The sequence below is a fragment of the Pseudoliparis swirei genome, chromosome 7, assembly GCF_029220125.1.
Source record: "Pseudoliparis swirei isolate HS2019 ecotype Mariana Trench chromosome 7, NWPU_hadal_v1, whole genome shotgun sequence".
In the NCBI taxonomy this organism is placed as follows: Eukaryota; Metazoa; Chordata; class Actinopteri; order Perciformes; family Liparidae; genus Pseudoliparis; species Pseudoliparis swirei.
This window is the reverse complement of record NC_079394.1, coordinates 26,952,947-26,972,526: the sequence shown is the minus strand read 5'-3', so window position 1 is coordinate 26,972,526 and position 19,580 is coordinate 26,952,947. Positions and strand designations below refer to the sequence as shown.

Here is a 19,580-nt window from a genome sequence, read left to right as displayed (position 1 = left end):
GGCCGTCTGTGGCCCCAAAGTGGTCCACAGAGGCAGAGTTCCCCAAGCACGGGCGCCTCGGCAACAAGTGGCAGAAAAGAAGATCAAGCAAGTGGTTTCTCCCTGGGCCCCCGTTTCATTGTTTGGAGTTCAGAGCTCTGCCATGTATAGAGTGGATTATAGCATCCGTGCCCGGAGGTTTTTATTTAATTAGGCCTTGTGTGTAACTGAATTACCTTGGAGATAGAGATCAAGAAAGAGTGTATGATAGAAAAAAAAACCTGTACATATATTTCCATCAATTGAACAGTTTTTTAAATATTATGATGTCCCAACCAGTGTTGTCAAGTTAGGTGGCAAGCAATGGGAGGCGGCAAAAGTAGCCAAAACATCATAACCAATATTATCATGCCCTTTCGATTAAAAACCACGTGTGATATGATTTTAGACATGTAACGTCACATCAATCCAACTGTTTTCAGTTTCTTTAAGTGGAGACACACTCACACCATGAATTCATTATTGATGTGGAAAGCCAGAAAGTGAAGACAACCGGAGAAAAAAATGAAAAGAAAAGCATGAATTATCAACCTAAATTTCCATCTCTGCAATCAATGCGCATGAAGTAAAACTGTCATTTTTGGCATGGCGGTAATTGCTTTTGGCACACAGCGGACCCTCTGACTCATGAGAGAGAGTTGGTGGAACACAGATGGAGTATTTCCCAAGCTCCTGAGAGCTGGACAAGACCTCCATTCAGGTCTTCCTCTCCCACCACTGATTCGGACCAACAACAGAAGTTTAGCAAACACTTGGAACCTTAAATTCAGTCAAAATAAGATGAACGCTGTTTGGCTGCAGGAAACACCTCGTCCAGAGAAATAGGTTTACTTAAGTACATCCAGGTGGGTGTCAACGGGAGAGAATGCACCCTGCTGACCTGAGTAGAATAACTGTAATAACTGTAATAATAACATAATACTTATTATCACTGTACACATTCATATTTACACTATGTTGATCTGCACTTCACACATTTCATTTACACGACACATATACACACACTTTGCATTTTGCACACTCTGTCTATATTTAATTTAATTTTACATTTTTATTTGTGTATGCATATATGTTGTGTATCTTTATATACATATATATTTTATTTTGTATTTTATATTTTACTTTGTATACTTTGCACAGTCATTGTATTATATTTGTTTGTGTGTGTGTATATATATATACATATATGTTTCATTTTATATACATATATATACTTCATTTTGTATTTTATATTTTACTTGTACAGGACTGTCTCAGAAAATTAGAATATTGTGATGAAGTTCTTTATTTTCTGTAATGCAATTAAAAAAACAAAAATGTCATGCATTCTGGATTCATTACAAATCAACTGAAATATTGCAAGCCTTTTATTCTGATTTATTGCTGATTATGGTTTACAGCTTAAGAAAACTCAAATATCCTATCTCTAAATATTAGAATATCATGAAAAAGTATACTAGTAGGGTATTAAACAAATCACTTGAATTGTCTAATTAACTCGAAACACCTGCAAGGGTTTCCTGAGCCTTGACAAACACTCAGCTGTTATAAATCTTTTTTTTTACTTGGTCTGAGGAAATATTAAAATTTTATGAGATAGGATTTTAGAGTTTTCTTAAGCTGTAAGCCATAATCAGCAATATTAAAAGAATAAAAGGCTTGCAATATTTCAGTTGATTTGTAATGAATCCAGAATGCATGACATTTTTGTTTTTTTAATTGCATTACAGAAAATAAAGAACTTTATCACAATATTCTAATTTTCTGAGACAGTCCTGTATACATCTATATCTTTCATCCCTGTTTTTTTAATATTTAATATTTAATATTTTATTCTTGTGTGTTTAGTTTATTGGTGCTGCTACTGTGATGACAAATTTCTCCTTGGGGATTAATAAAGTATATATCTATCTATCTATCTATCCATCTATCTATCTAGAACCACATATGAAACTGTTCCCTTTCAGTTTGTAAAGATTATTAAAGACATGGGATGAAATTGACCTTAATTAATTAAAGAGGACCCTAAAAAAAACATAAAGCTGACATAGCTCTGTTAAGAACACGACCATTACTGGATAATAGAATTACAAATAACTAAGCACACGTGCAGGAGGCTGCTTTTATAAAAACATAGTAATAAAAAAGAAATGTACTTTACTTTAATTTCTTTATACTCATAATCCACCACATTTCAGAGAAAATATTGGACTTTTTACAGCGCTACATTCTTTAGAAAACAAATCTACAGATGAAATGTAATGCAATTTAGATTAAACTAACTAATTATTCAAAATCCGCTCTATTTTGACAACATTATAATAATTGTACAAATAGATCAACAATAAATTAAAAAAATTATCCAACTTACTTTACATAATAAGAATGTAACACTATTATACTTCTGATACATTGAGTACATTTAGCAGATTATACTTATACTGTACTTTCACTCAAATACAATTTTGAATGCAGGATGTTTCTTTCACACTTTGGTGTTACTACTCAATTTATTGAGTAAATGAAAACATTGTGAAAACTGTGAAAAGGATGGAACATTTTTTTTAATCTATTCAGTTTTGGTTAAATTAGCTGATGTCCCAAAAAACATTGTGTTACATCATAATTAAATACAAATTTCATAACGTGGGACATATTATTCCCAGCAAGCAACCGAACCAGCGCTTCATTTCCCAAAACAAACAACACAGACCTCTTGCAGTCACTCATTAAAGTCATCCGTGAGAAAAAGGCTGTTGTTGAGAACATTGTATCTGCAGCCAATGATCTATTTATCCCAACTCTATCCACTTGAGCTGTAATGTATTATTGCAAATGAGGCCAGAGGAGACCCTTGAGGTTCAGTGAGAGAACAAGTGTGTGTCAGATCTAGTGCAGTATGTAAACTGTTTGACATCAGTGTTTGGGCTTTCTTTATGAGAACATCTGCGGCAGCTGCCCTATAAATTCCCAGTGTTGAGAAAACAGGAAGAAAAAAAAATTACATTTTCGTATGGCAGTGTACCATGGCGAGAAGCGGACCCAGTTGTGCCTCATCTGCAGAGCCACGGCCCACGTTTAGGGAAAGTCAAATCGGGGATGGAGGACTGCAACGCTGTTACAGCGTGTTTACGCTAGCTGTTTTGCATAGCGATAGACCACCTTAAAGTTATCAGGTTCACCCCAAAGGACAGGCAAACACCCCTCTTCACCTTGCCTTTTCTGTATCTCTGCAGACCACCATGGCGTGGGTCCTTCATACTGAATTGCTTCCTTTCTTTCACCTTCTGGCAGTGTGTTATTCTCTTAATTGTTGAGCAATATTGGTTTATAGGATCAATTACATTTTTGTGACAAGACTATTCTGATAGCCACTAGGGCTAGGCAATGAACTGTAAGGCATTTTACAAGAATATGTTAATTCAATAGAAATGTTGTAATTAATAGAAGACGTGTAAGGTATAAAAAGTATAATACAGCATACAAATTAACATGTGAGTGCCAGTATTGTTCCAAACAGTAGGTGCACGTGACGTTACGATGGTACTGTTATATTATTATGAAATAGCCTGCGGATGGGATGACACATTATATAATTAGCATGTAGGCCCATGTTGGACATAATGGCACATTGTAAATGTGCAGCACAACACTTCCAAGTAGCTACTGGGAGCTGCATTTTATTCATACATACATACATACATATATGTATGTATGTATGTATGAATCCAATCCAATCCAATCCAATACGTACATACATACAAACATACATAGGCCCTACATACATACATACATAAGTTACATACATACATACAAACAAAGGTCTAGTCTATATTCTCCTCAGATTTTATTGCAATTCTTGTTTTTCGTGAATCAACTGAAGTAGAAAAAAGATAATTTAGATTCTGTCCAGCACTTTCGTCACAATGTCCAACGTTGGGATTAAATTGTTACGTGATAAAAAAAGACTCCTAGCAGTATTAAATATTCAATAAATATGTTTTAAGTGAGTAGTCGTCTTTAGAGTAGAGGTTTAACGTCAAATAGTTTTCTTTTTTGAAAGCGATGAAATGCGTCGAAAGTGCGTTACTCGTTGTGAAAATAGATAAACAAACAGCCAGCGTCAGTGGAGCTGCGGCTGTTTCCTCTCTCCCGCTCAGCCTCTCGTCTGCCTGCGCCTTCTGGGCAAATTAATGAATGTAAACGGAGGATGAAGTAAAAAGCCACACTCGGGTTTTCATTTTATATCCGTCTTTTGCTGAATGGGTTAGCTTAGCCGACTTAGGCTAGTTAAGCTAGCTAGCATGCTACAAGGACTTTTCCTCCACCCGAAGAAGAGGAGGGACGTAGGACCCTTGTGACGTCACGTCATCCTGATGGCTTCGCCTTCTGCAGTTGAAAAAGGTTCGACATGCACGTTTTTACCTGTTGGTGCATTTGATCAGGACCCTGGTTCAACGTTACTCATGCTGAAGGCTGCTCAAAGCCTTTGCTGCGAGCTAATAAGTAGCCATATTTCCATCAGGGACAACAATTTAAGTTTGTTTTTGTTTGTGTATTTTATTCAGTCAATCAAATCAAATATAATACAATATTATTCTATATAATATAAAAAAAGAGAAAGACTGAAAAGGTATAGGTAGAAGCAAAAAATGCTTATAAATTCCTATCCTAAATTAAAATCAAAATAAATCAGATAATTAATATAAAATTAGAAAGAAAAAAAACCCAGTCACTCTTCTGACATAAAACACAGTTTAGATGAGAGGAACTACACTATTATACGTTTGATAGTCATTGTAATGTTAGATAATATAATGGTAGGAAACTACTTCCCTAATCTCCTCATGAAAAGATGTTGGGTTTTTTTTAGAGACCTTTCCTGTCCACCTAAAAAACACACTAATTTGGCCTTAAACACACCCCGGTAATATCCAAACTATCTGTGTGCATTTTTAAACGATATGTTGCCAAGAACAGTAAACTAATATGTGTTATTTCTTTATAGCAACATGGCGTGAAGGGGACACGTGTCTGGCTCCTGACCCGAGAGATGGCTCCCTTCGAGAATCCACCATTAAAAGACTGACTTCCACCTCTCATGATAATGGTACCACAGCGTGGGTGGTATTCACGGACCATAATAAAGATGAAGAAGAAGAAGAGGAAGCTGTACCTGTCTTGAAACTCATGAGACCAGGCGTGAATCACTTCACCCAGGAGAAACCTTTGTTTCCCAGCAGCGTCACAGACACCAGCCGATGTGTCCCCTTCGTGTTGAGTGATGTTGATGGGGACAGAGTCCCCTACACCATCAACAGATACCTGAGGGATTACCAGAGAGAAGGAATCCGGTTCATTTACAACAATTATATCTGTTCCAGAGGTTGTATCCTGGGGGATGACATGGGCCTGGGAAAAACTGTTCAGGTACAATAATAACTGCAGATCTACTTTCTAAATTGTTTAAATGCCTGCAGGCCTTCCTCACATGTCTCTCTCCACCTCTATGGTCTTTTCTTAGGTCATTGGTTTCCTTGCCGCTGTAATGCACAAAACAGGCACGTGGGAGGACATCGAGAACAACAGGCCTCAATTTCTGCAGAGTCAGATGCCTTCCAAGCAAAGTAAACCCAACAAAGTGGGTTTTCAAATGCGCGAGTTACGAATGGATGTTTCATGAACCAGGCACGTTCAATCATGTGCATCGACACAATGTTGGTATTTCCATGACCTGGTCTAGGTGTTCCTCATCGTGGCCCCGCTGTCGGTGCTTTATAACTGGAAAGATGAGCTGGACACATGGGGCCACTTCCAGTGTGTAGTGGTTCATGGGCTGAAGAAAGAGGAGGAGCTGGCTCGCATCAAGAAGGGGCGCATTGAGATCGCTCTCACTACCTATGAAACTCTGCGCCTTTGTATGGATCAGTTTAATAAGTAGGAAGCATGCTCTCAAGTTCAACACACACACACTCAAACATAATACATGACTAGTTTTCTGGATACATTTACACTACCGTTCAAAAGTTTGGGATCACCCAGACAATTTCGTGTCTTCAATGAAAAATCACACTTTTATTTATCAAATGAATATAAAATGTAGTCAAGATATTGACAAGGTTAGAAATAATGATTAATATTTGAAGTATTAATTTTGTTCTTCAAACTTCAAGCTCAAAGGAAGGCCAGTTGTATAGCTTATATCACCAGCATAACTGTTTTCAGCTGTGCTAACATAATTGCACGGGTTTTCTAATCATCCATTAGTCTTCTAAGGCGATTAGCAAACACAATGTACCATTAGAACACTGGAGTGATAGTTGATGGAAATGGGCCTCTATACACCTCTGGAGATATTTCATTAGAAACCAGACGTTTCCACCTAGAATAGTCATTTACCACATTAACAATGTATAGTGTGTATTTTTGATTAATTTAATGTTATCTTTATTGAAAAAACAGTGCTTTTCTTTGAAAAATAAAGACATTTCTAAGTGACCCCAAACTTTTGAACGGTAGTGTAAATGTAATTCTTACATATGTGATCAATTCGTTTTTGTAATAGTGTTTTCTTACTGTGACTAAAATATACCGCCGCCTTCTCTCTTGCAGCATCGACTGGTCTGCTGTGGTTGTGGACGAGGCCCACAAGATAAAGAATCCAAACTCTCAGATCACTCGGGCCATGAAGGATCTGAAATGTGAGGTCAGAGAGCCTTTTGTTCGTGACTCCGGTGTAATGTCTGCTCTCAAGCGATCACGATGAGTTGGTAAAACATCGCTTGCTGGCTTAGCTTTGCTTGGGTCACGCTTTTGATGCTGGCTTTGTTCTTCTATACATCTTTTCAGATCAGAGTTGGCCTCACCGGCACCATCTTACAGAACAACCTTGAGGAGCTGTGGTGTGTCATGGACTGGTAGGCGAAAATACTTTTTTAATACATCACATATGTGATTTGCATAGTTAAAAGCCCACTTCCAGTTATTTTGTTCCCAGTTGAGGAAATGGAGTAATTGCCGATCGTACTTTTTAGCTTTCATATACTTTTTGTTCGATCTAGGGCCATACCTGGTTGTCTTGGCAACTTGGGAAATTTCAAGAACACGTTTTCGGATCCGATTGAGCAAGGGCAGAGGCACAGTGCAACCAAACGTGTCCTAGCGACAGGGAGGAAGACCGCCAGGGCCCTGGTGAAGAAGATCTCCTGCTCGTTCCTCAGAAGGACGAAAGCTCTCATCAGGGAACAACTGCCGAAAAAAGACGACAGGGTAAAATTGTTGACCTCAAAGCAGACTTCTCTGGAAACTCACAGATTCACCATCTCCATGACAACAGACCATCATCGTACTATCCAGATGGATTTCTATGATGTCCGACAGCAACGCTCAAAGAAACTCCGATGTTGCGTTTTCTCCTAGGTGGTGTATTGCTCTCTGACAGACTTTCAGGAGACTGTGTATCGGACGGTGCTGGACACTGAAGACGTGACGTTAATGCTGAGGTCTTCAGAGAAATGCGACTGTCAAAGCGGACGCACCCGCGGCAGATGCTGCTATAAAGTCAGTGCACCGCTTTCACCGCTGTTTGCTTTTAAGTTGGTCAGGTTTGAGTTGTTTGTTGTCTGTTAGTCAAACCGATCTTATAACGGAGCCGCATGTGAACAAGATTTTCCCTAAATCAGGCAAAATACACGCTGTGATCAGGTGAACTGGCCCTCTGGTATCTAAGTGGTGCTAACACGTTCATCTTTTTACCCGTCATCGTCGAGTTGACCCTTTTCCCTTGGCATTCGAATAACATTCATGAAATGCTTTCATGTAGTTTAAAAGAATGAAAGATTAAGCCACTTAACCCTTCTGTTACCTTTAGGGTCAATTTCACCCCATTCAATGTTTAACGTCGGTGTTCTTTGGGGCCAATTTGACCCCAGGCTGTTTTTCACTGTGTCAAACATATAAGAAATATCAACTTTTTTATATATTTAAAAGGCTATTTAGGTAGTCAACAAACAAACATTAAGTACCTCACACTTAAACTTGGGAAACAATATCAATTCTAATAATTTTCTGGAGGTTTTAATTGCTGGGGTCAAATTGACCCCGAGGGTAAAATATGTTAGTAAATGTGAAGGCAACAGGAGGGTTACATAATATTGGTTTCTTTTATTGCAGACAAATGCGGCAGGTGTGCAAATGAAGGGGCTGTACTTCAGTTATTTGGCCATATTGAGGAAGGTTGCCAACCACACAGCACTGCTTCAGTCCACGGCAGGCTCCAGCAAGAACCAGGTATCCCCATAACTGACTGACGACACTGGTTCCTTAGAGCTCCCAGCTGTGATGCCTCTGTATACCTTTGAGTGCTGGATCTGCTTCACTGTCACCACTCTGTGTCTGTCCAAGGAGAAGTACGTGGGGGCCATCTGTGAGAAGGTTTTCCAGAAGTTTCCGGACTTTTTGCAGAGACGCAAAGACGAAGCATTTGAAGCTTTGTCGGACCCGATGTACAGTGGAAAGATGAAGGTGTAATTCGGGGACAAAGGCTCAGTCACGTGATCGTCGTTGGCTTTTTTTCATCCGGCTTGAACAAATCTGTGTTCTTTTCAGGTTTTGCAGAAGCTGCTGACATTTTACCTGCAAAGAAGAGATAAAGTGCTTATTTTTTCTCTCTCAACCAAGGTGAGAGCTGGGTTTGTGTGGGCTCCTCTTGCTGTTACCTTCGCATTGAAAATGCAGAAGGTTATGTTTTGATCGCTGTGTATTTATTTATTTATTTGTATGCATGTTACTCGCCTAACTCAAAAAGTATTAAACGGAATCGCATCAAAGTTGGTGGGATGATTGGTTAATATCCGGGGACCATTTGATTCAATTTTGGGATCGATCGGGTCAAAGGTCAAGGTCATGAAAAGGTCAAAATCTTCTTGAATTGCATGAAATTTGGTGGGATGATTGGTTATTATCTGGGGACCATTTGATTAGATTTTGGGATCGATTGGGTCAAAGGTCAAGGTCATGAAAAGGTCAAAATCTTATTTTTACCATATTGGCATGCAACTAATGCCAAAATGTTCATAATTCAATGCCCAATCTTGTGATATGCGAAGGTATGCGCTCTACCGAGTGCCCGTTCTAGTTAGAGATACTTTGGGTGAGAAGCATGGTGAGATGTTTTCCTCAAGGAAATGTTTTAAAGCTCCAAGATGTAATATAAAAGCCCAGTTCAGACTTAACTTTCACAACGAGACAAGTTAACCCTCCGGACGACTTGTATCGGCTCTGTGGCATAACGGCTTTCTGTACTTCTGTTCTAACTTCCGACTTTTTTTATGCCTTATCTTAGTTTTTTTGGTAATCATAAAGTCCATAGAGTTTTGATTGTTCAAGACCCGTATAGTTCATCTATAAATACCTAAGCATGGGGATATTCTGTTTATTTCCCCTCTGCATTTGTTTGGCTCGCGTTTACAAACCCTTCAACCTCGACGATGAGTCAATTCACATGACGCGTGTACAGCCGTCAGCTTTTACATGGTTCGTCTGTGTGCTTCCAACCCTTCTGACTCGTTTGTTGTGTTTTCAACCCGTCAGCTGTTGGATGTGCTGGAGAGCTACTGCATGGCAGAGGGGCTGGACTACAGCAGGTTGGACGGAGCCACCAAAGCCAAAGACAGAGTCCAGATTGTCAAAGAGTTCAACAGCTCCGGTCACATCAACCTCTGCCTGGTTTCCACCATGTTAGTCAAACAATAACAATCACATGAGTAGTATTTTCACAGATTGCATGCTTACCACATCAGGAGTTGAATCTGCTGATAACTGCCTCTTTGTTCCATCAGGGCGGGTGGTCTCGGTCTTAACTTCGTCGGGGCCAATGTGGTCGTGCTCTTCGACCCCACGTGGAACCCGGCCAATGACCTTCAAGCGATCGACAGGTCGGTCGTGTGCCGTATCTTGCGTTTTACTGTCGATATGCCTGTGCGTTGATATGTTTGTGTGTCTCTCCTCAGGGCGTATCGTATTGGCCAGTGCAGGGACGTGACTGTTCTCAGGCTGATCTCATTGGGGACTGTGGAGGAGGTCATCTACCTCAGACAAGTGTACAAACAGGTACCCGATAATTCTGAAGCGCACATACACGCAACAAATACTGACTTATAAAAATTGATCTCGGTGCTCTCCGTCGGTACCGCCGTGAGTAATGAACGTTTTCTGCGCCGCCTTTACCATCCTCCAGCAATTGCAATGTTCCGTTATGGACAAGGAGAGTTCGCGGCGGTACTTTGAGGCGGTGCAGGGCCGCGGTGTCCACAAGGGGGAGCTGTTTGGGATCAACAACCTCTTCCGGCTGCAGACCAAAGGGACATGCCTGACCCGCAAGATACTGGAGGTGAGAGAGCCTGCACGTGTTTTACCGGTTGTTGGTTTGATTACCATCGCATTTTCAATGCGGAAGGTTATGTTTTGATCACCGTGTATTTATTTATTTATTTGTATGCTTGTTACCCGTACAAAAAAAGTATTAAACCGAATCGCATGAAATTTGGTGGGATGATTGGTTATTATCCGGGGACCATTTGATTAGATTTTGGGATCAATCGGGTCAAAGGTCAAGGTCATGGAAAGGTCAAAATCTTCTTTTTACCATAGCACGGTCAATTTCTATCCAATTGGCATGCAACTAATGCCAACATGTTCATAATTCAATGCCCAATCTTGTGATATGCGAAGGTATGCGCTCTACCGAGTGCCCATTCTACTTGATGATATGTTCCACCGTCTCAACTCGCCTCCTCCCGCTCATTCCTCGTTCTTAGTCACGATGCAAGTCTCACGAAAATGTCAACACTTTTTGGGGATTGACTCCTATGTGTAGTGTCGTCATGGACTCCCTTTACGCTAAGAGTTTTTGTTCTGATGTAGGAATGAGAGAGCCACGTTGCTGTTTATTCCTAGTATCAGAACTTCTAGAAATATCATGTGCTGGTAATAAAACTCGAGGAAACAACAAATAAAAGATAAAGTCTTAATTTTACATCATTTGAATTGATTAATTGTACAACGATATGTTTTGATAACCGCGTGTCTCTCTTGCAGCGAGAAGGACGAGTGGAGGCCGGCGTGATGACCAGCCGCACGCACACGGGCGAAGAGAAGGAGGCGGAGACGGAGGCAGTTGGCGTGAGTAGCTCTGCTGTTCTCAGAGACCCTGAACATGAGGGCACTCGTCTTCCCATCGCTCACTCCGTCTTCTCTCCCGGGCGGCCCCCTCATCCTCCCACTCCCATGTGAACCAGCGGATACCCCAAACGGGGACCTTCCCGTCCGTCTGTCAACCAACTCACGCAATCATGTTGTGCTTTTTCCGCCCTGGCGTCCTCCATTTCTTCTGTTTTTTTTAAATCTTCTAGGTTTTTTCCAAAATGCCCCATTAATGAGGTAAGAATGCTTCAAGTACGAAAAAAATTGTCCAAGTTAGATGAATTATGTCACTCATAGGAAGAACATGGAGAAAGTGATAATCTGGTCAAAATCTTTCTCGCCAGTATCCCATCCTCACCCTGCTGTAGGGTTTAAAAGTAGCTGTAAAAAGCAGTTAGCTTGAGTTCAGGCACTTACAATAGATTTATTTTGGGGCTTCTTTTTCATGATGGGAAAAAGTAAAGAAATATATAAAAGGACAATGAAAATCTCTAAAACTTCTCCGGTTTTAGTAGCCACATCTTCAGCGAAATATAGTTTATGACTCTGCCTTTATGTCACAGTATGATCATCCTCGGACATAAAAGCTCCCTTGATGTAGCCTAAAGTGAGTTATTTGGAGGTTTTGATGCTTTTTTACCTTCGAACAATTGGTATCCATTTCAACTTGCTGAATTGAAGCCGTGTGAAAACGACAGACTTTTTACGGCAGCCCTTAAGCACTCCGAGCGTTAGTATTTAATACTCCTCCCCCAAAAAAACACAATGCAATATATTTTGGCTGGAGTATCATTGTCAGGCTTAACATTTTCACTCCTAATTATTTGTATTTTAGCGAAACTGAAGGATGAGGTTCTCTCTGTGTCTTTCATGCCGTGTGAAACAGCTGGGTGTAATTACTGCTCTGTCCTAATGGAAGGAGCAGACCACACTGAAGCCTATCTTCTGCTTGTCAGCTATTTATTTACACAGCGATACCCCTTATCATCCCGTTCCCAGCTCGCTCCTTTATGACAGGGCTGCTGCTCCACTGAGGCCTTTCAGATCCTTTAAAAAAATACAGAATACACTGGGGTGCCTTAACACGCACAGAGAGAGGCTCGTCCAGCAGCGTTGGGGGGAAAAGTCTTCTAGTTGGCAGATTCTGTGAAATTCGAATCACAGTCGGTGGTCGTTCCCATAAAGGCCCATTCTTATAACTCCAGGAAGTGTGGTGACCCTTGTGTTTTCTTCTTATTAACCCATGATGGGTGGGGGGGTCGGACATGTCACGTTGATTTTTATTATGATTTATTGTCACCAACATCTGTTTTGTATTACACAATATAGTCTCACATGGGCCTGTCTGCTGAAAGATGGCACGAACCAGGGGATTTGTAGCCCATTTGTGCTGTTGTGTCGCAAAATCCTTCCCGTACAGTTAATTAAAAATGAATTCCTTGTTCTCTCACAATACCCGCCTTGTACCGCCTTCTATGCCAATCTGTCGCAGCTTTTCTTCAGCTGCTTGTGTTCCTCTTTTATTAAAGGAACCTGCAGACTCTCTGGCTACAGACGGCCCAGTGCCGAATAATGAGCAAGCCGAGGAGAAGACGAGTGCATCGAAGGTCTCCAGAGGGGTGTTGGACTTCAGCAGTGGGAGTGAAGAGGATGAGGAAGAGCAGGGTCTGAAGAGGAAGGCGTCAAGCCCCAGTGCAATGGACGGCAACGGGGGTGGGAATGCTGTAACGGGTCCTGGTCGAATGAGTCTCCTCCAGCACGGTTTCTCCAGGCTCCTCGAAAGGCTCAAAGGAAAACCAGAGTTGGCAGAAGGGGACAGTAGTCCGGCTGTCGATGAAAGCCCCTCAGAGGAAGAAGCTGAGGATCAAAAGATGGAGAGTACCTCCTCTGGCATCGCCAAGAACTCCAAAACTAGAAATCGCACAGCCTGTTTCCCTAAATTGGGACCCAAAACGTGGGACTTCTCTAGCAGTTCAGACGGAGAAGACCCGGACAATAGAGATAAGAAGGGACAAGAGAGGTTTCCTCTGTTAAGAAAAAGTCATGATGTAAGAAAGACGGAGGACCGTAAAGGGCGGGCAAATGAGAAAACTCCAGTGGCCGAGGAAAGTTATGAAAAAGCCACATGGAACAAAAATAAACCTAACAAGCTCAAAACTCCAGTTCCAAAAGTGAGCCGCTTTGAGGGCTACTCCGATGAATCTGACGACTTGGCCGTGGAGGCAAAGACGTGGCCCAGGAGGGACGCTTTGAATTCACATGGTCGCCGCGGGAGAGAAAGGCCCGACCGCAACAGAAAGAGGCAAAGCGCTGGCGTTCGAGACGAGGCCAGATTGAAATACACAGAAGACATCGAGACGTTCACGTCTTCAGACGACGAACACACCCCGGTGAAGAAGGGGAGAGCGACGGGAAGTCGCTTCACATCGCCGCCGACGGAAAGATCCCGAGATGAGTCGGCGAAATATTCATTTACAAATCTAAAGAATCGGACGTCCCCCGCGGGAAGGGATGGAACTATCGACAGTGTGCTGGGTGAGACGACTTATCATCAACGCCTATTTGTTTGTATACTGAAACATTTCATGATCAACTTCGACATTACTGATGTCCATTTGTGTGTTTTTTAAAGGGGGCGTACGCGAGGTGGCGTACACCCACTCTAACCAGCGCGTGGTGGGCGGCAGCAAAGCGGAGGAGAGGATCAGCAGAGCAGCTGCGCGAGACGTGTTTGAGAGCAAGATGTACTCCCAGCTGCCGGCCAATCAGCTTATAGGCACCCAAGAGGTACTTGGTCTGGTTCAGTCATCCTTCAAAAATTTGATATTGCTGTTTGAAATTTGATTAGAGAAATTGAATGACATTTAAAAAGCAAAGAATAGTTTTTTTGGGAAACTATGACAGGATTTCGTCCACAGACTTAGTGTCGTTTCGGATTTTTTTTCTCCCAAACCATGTCTGGCAATTGGATATTAGCCTGCAGAAAAAGGTTTCCGATACTGTATCCGACATGCACAGAGTGGATGTAAACACATATCGCAGCAGTGCAGGTTACCCACATCTAAGTACGTGGCGTTGACGTCCACTATCTATCCACGAAGCACGTACGCCTCGGCCGACAGCACCGACGAATGGGGAGCGGCAGAAGGGTGTCTGAAAGTGTCAAACATCTCTCGTTTTACCAGAGCTTGTCGGCGAGCCCACCAGCCAGTCCGCCGCGCCCCCCCCCTCCTGTCAGAGCGCAGAAGCCCAGCGTGGACCATCCGGTCGCCTTCTTCAGCAAGAGTGTGCACCGCACCGGACACGCCACCATCATCATCGGAGAGACTCCCCGGGCCATATGCAGGTACGGGGGGTGAGGGGGGGGGAGGAAAGAACAAGAGGCAACTAGAACGGGCACTCGGTAGAGCGCATACCTTCGCATATCACAAGATTGGGCATTGCATTATGAACATTTTGGCATTAGTTGCATGCCAATTGGATACAAATTGACCGTGCTATGGTAAAAAGAAGATTTTGACCTTTCCATGACCTTGACCTTTGACCCGATTGATCCCAAAATCTAATCAAATGGTCCCCGGATAATAACCAATCATCCCACCAAATTTCATGCGATTCGGTTTAATACTTTTTGAGTTAGGCGAATAACACGCATACAAATAAATACGCCGCGATCAAAACATAACCTTCCTCATTTTCAATGCGAAGGTAATAAGGAGGCTGAGAGGGGCAAACAAGTAATGGGGTAGATTTAAAGGAAAAGTGACCTGAGATAAGGGGGTCTGCTGGTTTAAATGAAAATACATCAGGCGAGTGGATGAAAGGAGGAAAGGGGGTGTATAGAGTGAGGTCGGAAGAGAGGAATTCCTGGCAGTGAAGGGAAATAGGCCAAAAGCGACCACAGATATGGTGTTGAGCGCCCCCACCTGGGCCTCACGAACTGTGTGTGTGTGTGTGTGTGTGTTGCCAGAGACCACCTCTGAGCTCTCCCTCCTACCCACCTATTTCCCAGCATCGTGCCAAAGATTACCCAGTTCTGTTCAGGCGCAAGCGCAAGAGTTTCCCCCTCCACAACCGCAGCCCTCCCGAGACTACCCAAAAAACGATCGCCCGAGGTCTTTCCAAACCCGCACCGATGTACACACACGTCCTAACGAGCAGTTCCGCACACACGCGGACACACAGTACTCCGATACAGCCTCCTGTCCTGCTGGATCGCCTCCGTTCCCAAACACTCGTATACACCTTTATGGCTCCACTCTCACTTCCCGAGAAGACTGGGGAAGACTGTGTCTCTGCCCAGAGGCTCGCCAGGGAGGGGAAATACACACTAGTCGTATTATACCCCCTCAATTAACCTCGCTGTGTAATGATTTAAATCCACATGATCTTGTGTTCTACTGCTGTTTCTTATATTCACTGTTTTTCCAGTGAAAGCCACAACATAATAATAATAATAACTAGAACGGGCACTCGGTAGAGCGCATACCTTCGCATATCACAAGATTGGGCATTGAATTATGAACATTTTGGCATTAGTTGCATGCCAATTGGATACAAATTGACCGTGCTATGGTAAAAAGAAGATTTTGACCTTTCCATGACCTTGACCTTTGACCAGATTGATCCCAAAATCGAATCAAATGGTGCCGGATAATAACCAAACATCCCACCAAATTTCATGCGATTCAAGAAGATTTTGACCTTTTCATGACCTTGACCTTTGACCCGATTGATCCAAAAATCTAATCAAATGGTCCCCGGATAATAACCAAACATCCCACCAAATTTCATGCGATTCAAGAAGATTTTGACCTTTTCATGACCTTGACCTTTGACTCGATCGATCCCAAAATCTAATCAAATGGTCCCCGGATAATAACCAATCATCCCACCAAATTTCATGCGATTCGGTTTAATACTTTTTGAGTTAGGCGAATAACACGCATACAAATAAATACGCGGCGATCAAAACATAACCTTCCACATTTTCAATGCGAAGGTAATAATAATAATAATAATAATAGCACCACAATGCTGCTGTGCCACCGGCGAAGTATTTCTGTCCCCGAGTCTGGTTCGACGAAAAGTTTAAATGACTGCCTCACAGCTCACGAGAAACACCTCACACTGCATGTCTGTCTGGGGAACGTGTGGGGAACCTTTCATCTTCGGCTAGGCCTGACGGTCCTGCATAATATCTGATTATATGAACAGTAAAGGCCTTGTGCTAAGTGTGCGTGTGTTAACGGGAGTGTTAAATTCAGCAGGTGATATTGTTTTTTAAAAACACACGTTTCTTTTGTGCGTGGATGTTTGTTTTTTTTTCACGCGTTTTTCCCTCCTTGTGTCCTCCGTGTGAACTGCAGGCAGCAGCTGGAGGAAATGGCAGAGCAGTTCAAATTCCCCTCAGTCCACCAGTTTGCAGTGGAGATTCTGAGAGGAAACTCAACCCGGAGACTGGCCTGGCTACGGGAGTTTTACACTTCACTGAACCTTCCTGACCTGGCCGACACCGTCACAAACAACTTCCCACAGACCTCCTCTTCAACTGTTACCTCCCCGACAGCCTTCAGCACCACCGCAAAGTCTCGCGCGCATACCCGAACCCCACGGAAGGATGTTCCAAAGCCTAAACACACCGAGAAGAATCCCGAACCCAAAACTAAGCCTGAACCCTCGCGCGGTGTTTCCGTGCCACGGAAGAAATCTCGCCACCCACAGAATGAGGATCCCGAACCCCAGGCGAAGCACAGAGTACCACAAAATGATGTTCAGAAACGGCAAAAGTTCGCGAAAAAGAATTTGCTAAAACCTCTAAGTGATGTTATGAGCCTCGAGTCCGAGACGGCCTGCAGTGCCAGAGGACATAAGAGGACAGAGAGGGGTAGTGTTTCTGGTTCTGGTGGTCTTGGCTTGGATCGGGCCAGCAGCAGTGGTCTGGGGTCTGGGAAGGCCGCAGCTTTCCACAACTGCACAGACAGACGAATCCCTTCTTCTGCGGACCTCAGCCACGGCAGGTCCGCCACATTAACCAAACCCGCAGCACAGGAAGGGGAGAAAGACCCGAAGACGTCCTCCAGGACTAGTGAACCCTTTCAGGGCCAGAGAGCGAATTCTCAGACGCCTCCTCCTCCTCAACGGGCCACGTCCACCTCCGGTCGTCGTTCCCTCCTCACAGATCTGATAGGGGACACGTCGATCCTCGACGATCTGTTAAAACCCAAACCCAGGGGCGCGCAACGATGGGGTACCGCGAAATCGCCCCCCGCGTACTTCACGGCCCCTTCTCCATCCAGAGTCGCTCTCGATACCGGTTCTGGTTCCGCAGGCCTCACAGACTCTCACCGCAAACACCAGGTGGTACCGAAGGGCAGTCGCAAAGACTTCTGGGATATCCTGATCGAGGGTAATGAGGAGAGCATCAACCGGTTGACGGACCCGGCGGAAGTGCAGAGGGTTTGCATCAACACAAACTTTGCAGCTCGGGGTCGGTCCGAAGAAGAGGAGAGGAAGAGTCTCTGGAAGACGAACGACAAGTTCCTGTGGAAGAAGTGACACCGAAGAGACAATCGGTGGACTTTGAACTTTTCCAGTTCTAAAGGATATCGATGAAAAAATGATTTAAAATGGATATTTAATGCAGGTTTTTCTGCTTTTTATTATTTTTTTACCGATTTTATTATCTTTAAATGTCATATCCTTTTTAGAATGTGTATTTTTGTATTTACTGTAATAATTTTAAAATATTCATCGAATTAGTGAGTTGACTGTTGAAAATATGCTGACTTTTACTTGATTAAAAAGGATGTTAATAACTGATAGTTTAAAGTTATAGCCTTGGTTTTGCTTCATTGCTTGAAAAAATAATAATCCTCTGAACACACACAGCCGCTGGAGGAGAAGTCTAAAATGTCAGCACAGAGGCGTTTACTCAAAAAGTAAAAATCACCACTAAAAGGTCAGAACACTGAAAAGTGGCAATCACAATTTCCCAAAGGGATCCTCAAATAGCTCTCTCTGTCTGACGGACTGTTTACAATGATGTATGACGAGGAAAAATGGGAATCGCTCACATTTGAGGAGCTGGAACCGTCCAACGCTTGGCAACCACAATTTAAACAATCAATCTGTTATCTAAATATTTGCGAATGAATTGTCACGATCGACTGATTGTTTCAGCTCAAACATCCTGCAAAAATAAAATAAATAGTTGTCATGCACCCGATATGATGTTGAGTGGATGACGGAGAAAACCCAAGAGGCCGTCGGCACCAGCCGTCATCGTTATTGGACACCGTCGGCGCTCCCTGAAGGCCCGCCGGTGGCCCCGCGGAGATATCACTTCCAATGGCTGTTATGTCTCCGTCACTATGAGCCCCTCACTGCCTCCCACTGCCCGTGAGTGTGTGCGTATTGTGTAGATGGTGTGGTTCCCCCGGCACAGTGTGTGTATTTTTATTCAGTCAATCAAATCAAATACAATATTATTCTATATAATATACAAAAGAGAAAGACTGAAAAGGTATAGGTAGAAGCAAAAAATGCTTATAAATTCCTATCCTAAATTAAAATCAAAAATAAATCAGAAAATTTATATAAAAGAAAAAGAAAAAAACAACAAACAAAAGAAAAATATATATATATTTATATATACTACCACGTACATCTTCCATATAAATACGTTTTTAATCACATTTATAACTCAAGAATTGTTTTATAAATAAATCCCTTGAAAACCAAAAAGGAGTTCACCATTCTGACCTCCATTTCAACATTATTCCATAATTGGACTCCTACAACAGAAATACATCTTTTAATCCCTTTTTTAGCCTTTTGTACCGTGAACTTACAAACATCTCTCAAATCATATTTACACTCATGTATTGAAAATAAACTTCGTACACAGTCTGGCAGTGACTTTGCTTTAGCTCTGTACATCGTCTGCAGTAATTTAATAGTCTGCCCCCCCCCCCTCCTCTCAAGAGTGGAGGCCGCTGTGCTATTAGTGCAATAACAATAAGCCGCTGGAGACCCAGTGGAGCTGGGAGAAGAGGGAACTGGAAGGGACTCGTGATCACACCCACACATCCACCTGTCCTCTTGCAAGCTTTTAATTCATCCAAGTGCGTTTCAAACCCCACGGACGGGATCGTTTTGCGCTATACTCAAAAAAAGAAAGAACGCAAAAAAGAAAGAAAGTGACTTATCAAACTCATATGGCTTCTGATGTGAAAAGCAAAGAAAAGCCGAGCTGTGAGCGCGTCTCACGGTCGTGTCGGACCTCTTTACGCTGGTGCGCTGAAGTAAACAGAACCCCAAAGAGAGCTGCTCTGGGT

General features: G+C 42.7%; 1 protein-coding gene across 3 annotated transcripts; it reads left to right on the top strand.

Moving 5' to 3' along the window:
• Positions 1 to 4,182: 4,182 nt before the first annotated feature.
• Positions 4,183 to 18,065, top strand: ercc6l2 (excision repair cross-complementation group 6-like 2). Of its 3 annotated transcripts, XM_056418590.1 has the most exons (20): positions 4,183 to 4,443; positions 5,048 to 5,469; positions 5,564 to 5,680; positions 5,783 to 5,976; positions 6,652 to 6,745; positions 6,889 to 6,956; positions 7,101 to 7,308; positions 7,459 to 7,599; positions 8,212 to 8,328; positions 8,443 to 8,562; positions 8,647 to 8,718; positions 9,631 to 9,776; positions 9,879 to 9,974; positions 10,050 to 10,149; positions 10,277 to 10,429; positions 11,137 to 11,220; positions 12,771 to 13,776; positions 13,874 to 14,028; positions 14,427 to 14,587; positions 16,611 to 18,065. In XM_056418590.1, exons 1-20 carry the CDS (start codon positions 4,416 to 4,418, stop codon positions 17,797 to 17,799), a joined length of 4,671 nt encoding a protein of 1,556 aa, XP_056274565.1. In that variant the 5' UTR covers positions 4,183 to 4,415; the 3' UTR covers positions 17,800 to 18,065. The 3 variants fall into 3 exon arrangements, with proteins under 3 accessions (XP_056274565.1, XP_056274567.1, XP_056274566.1); XM_056418592.1 differs by lacking the exons at positions 13,874 to 14,028; positions 14,427 to 14,587; positions 16,611 to 18,065 and adding an exon at positions 11,451 to 11,478 and having other exon boundaries at positions 12,771 to 12,854; XM_056418591.1 differs by lacking the exons at positions 4,183 to 4,443; positions 5,048 to 5,469; positions 5,564 to 5,680; positions 5,783 to 5,976 and having other exon boundaries at positions 6,700 to 6,740.
• The last annotated feature ends 1,515 nt before the right edge of the window (positions 18,066 to 19,580 follow it).

Excerpts from the sequence above, each read along its gene's own strand:
- ercc6l2 (XM_056418590.1), top strand. The coding sequence starts at position 4,416 with ATGGCTTCGCCTTCTGCAGTTGAAAAAG. Across the intron at positions 8,563-8,646 it reads TGTACAGTGGAAAGATGAAG|GTTTTGCAGAAGCTGCTGAC; the intron begins GTGTAATTCGGG and ends TGTTCTTTTCAG. Across the intron at positions 14,029-14,426 it reads AGCTTATAGGCACCCAAGAG|AGCTTGTCGGCGAGCCCACC; the intron begins GTACTTGGTCTG and ends TCGTTTTACCAG.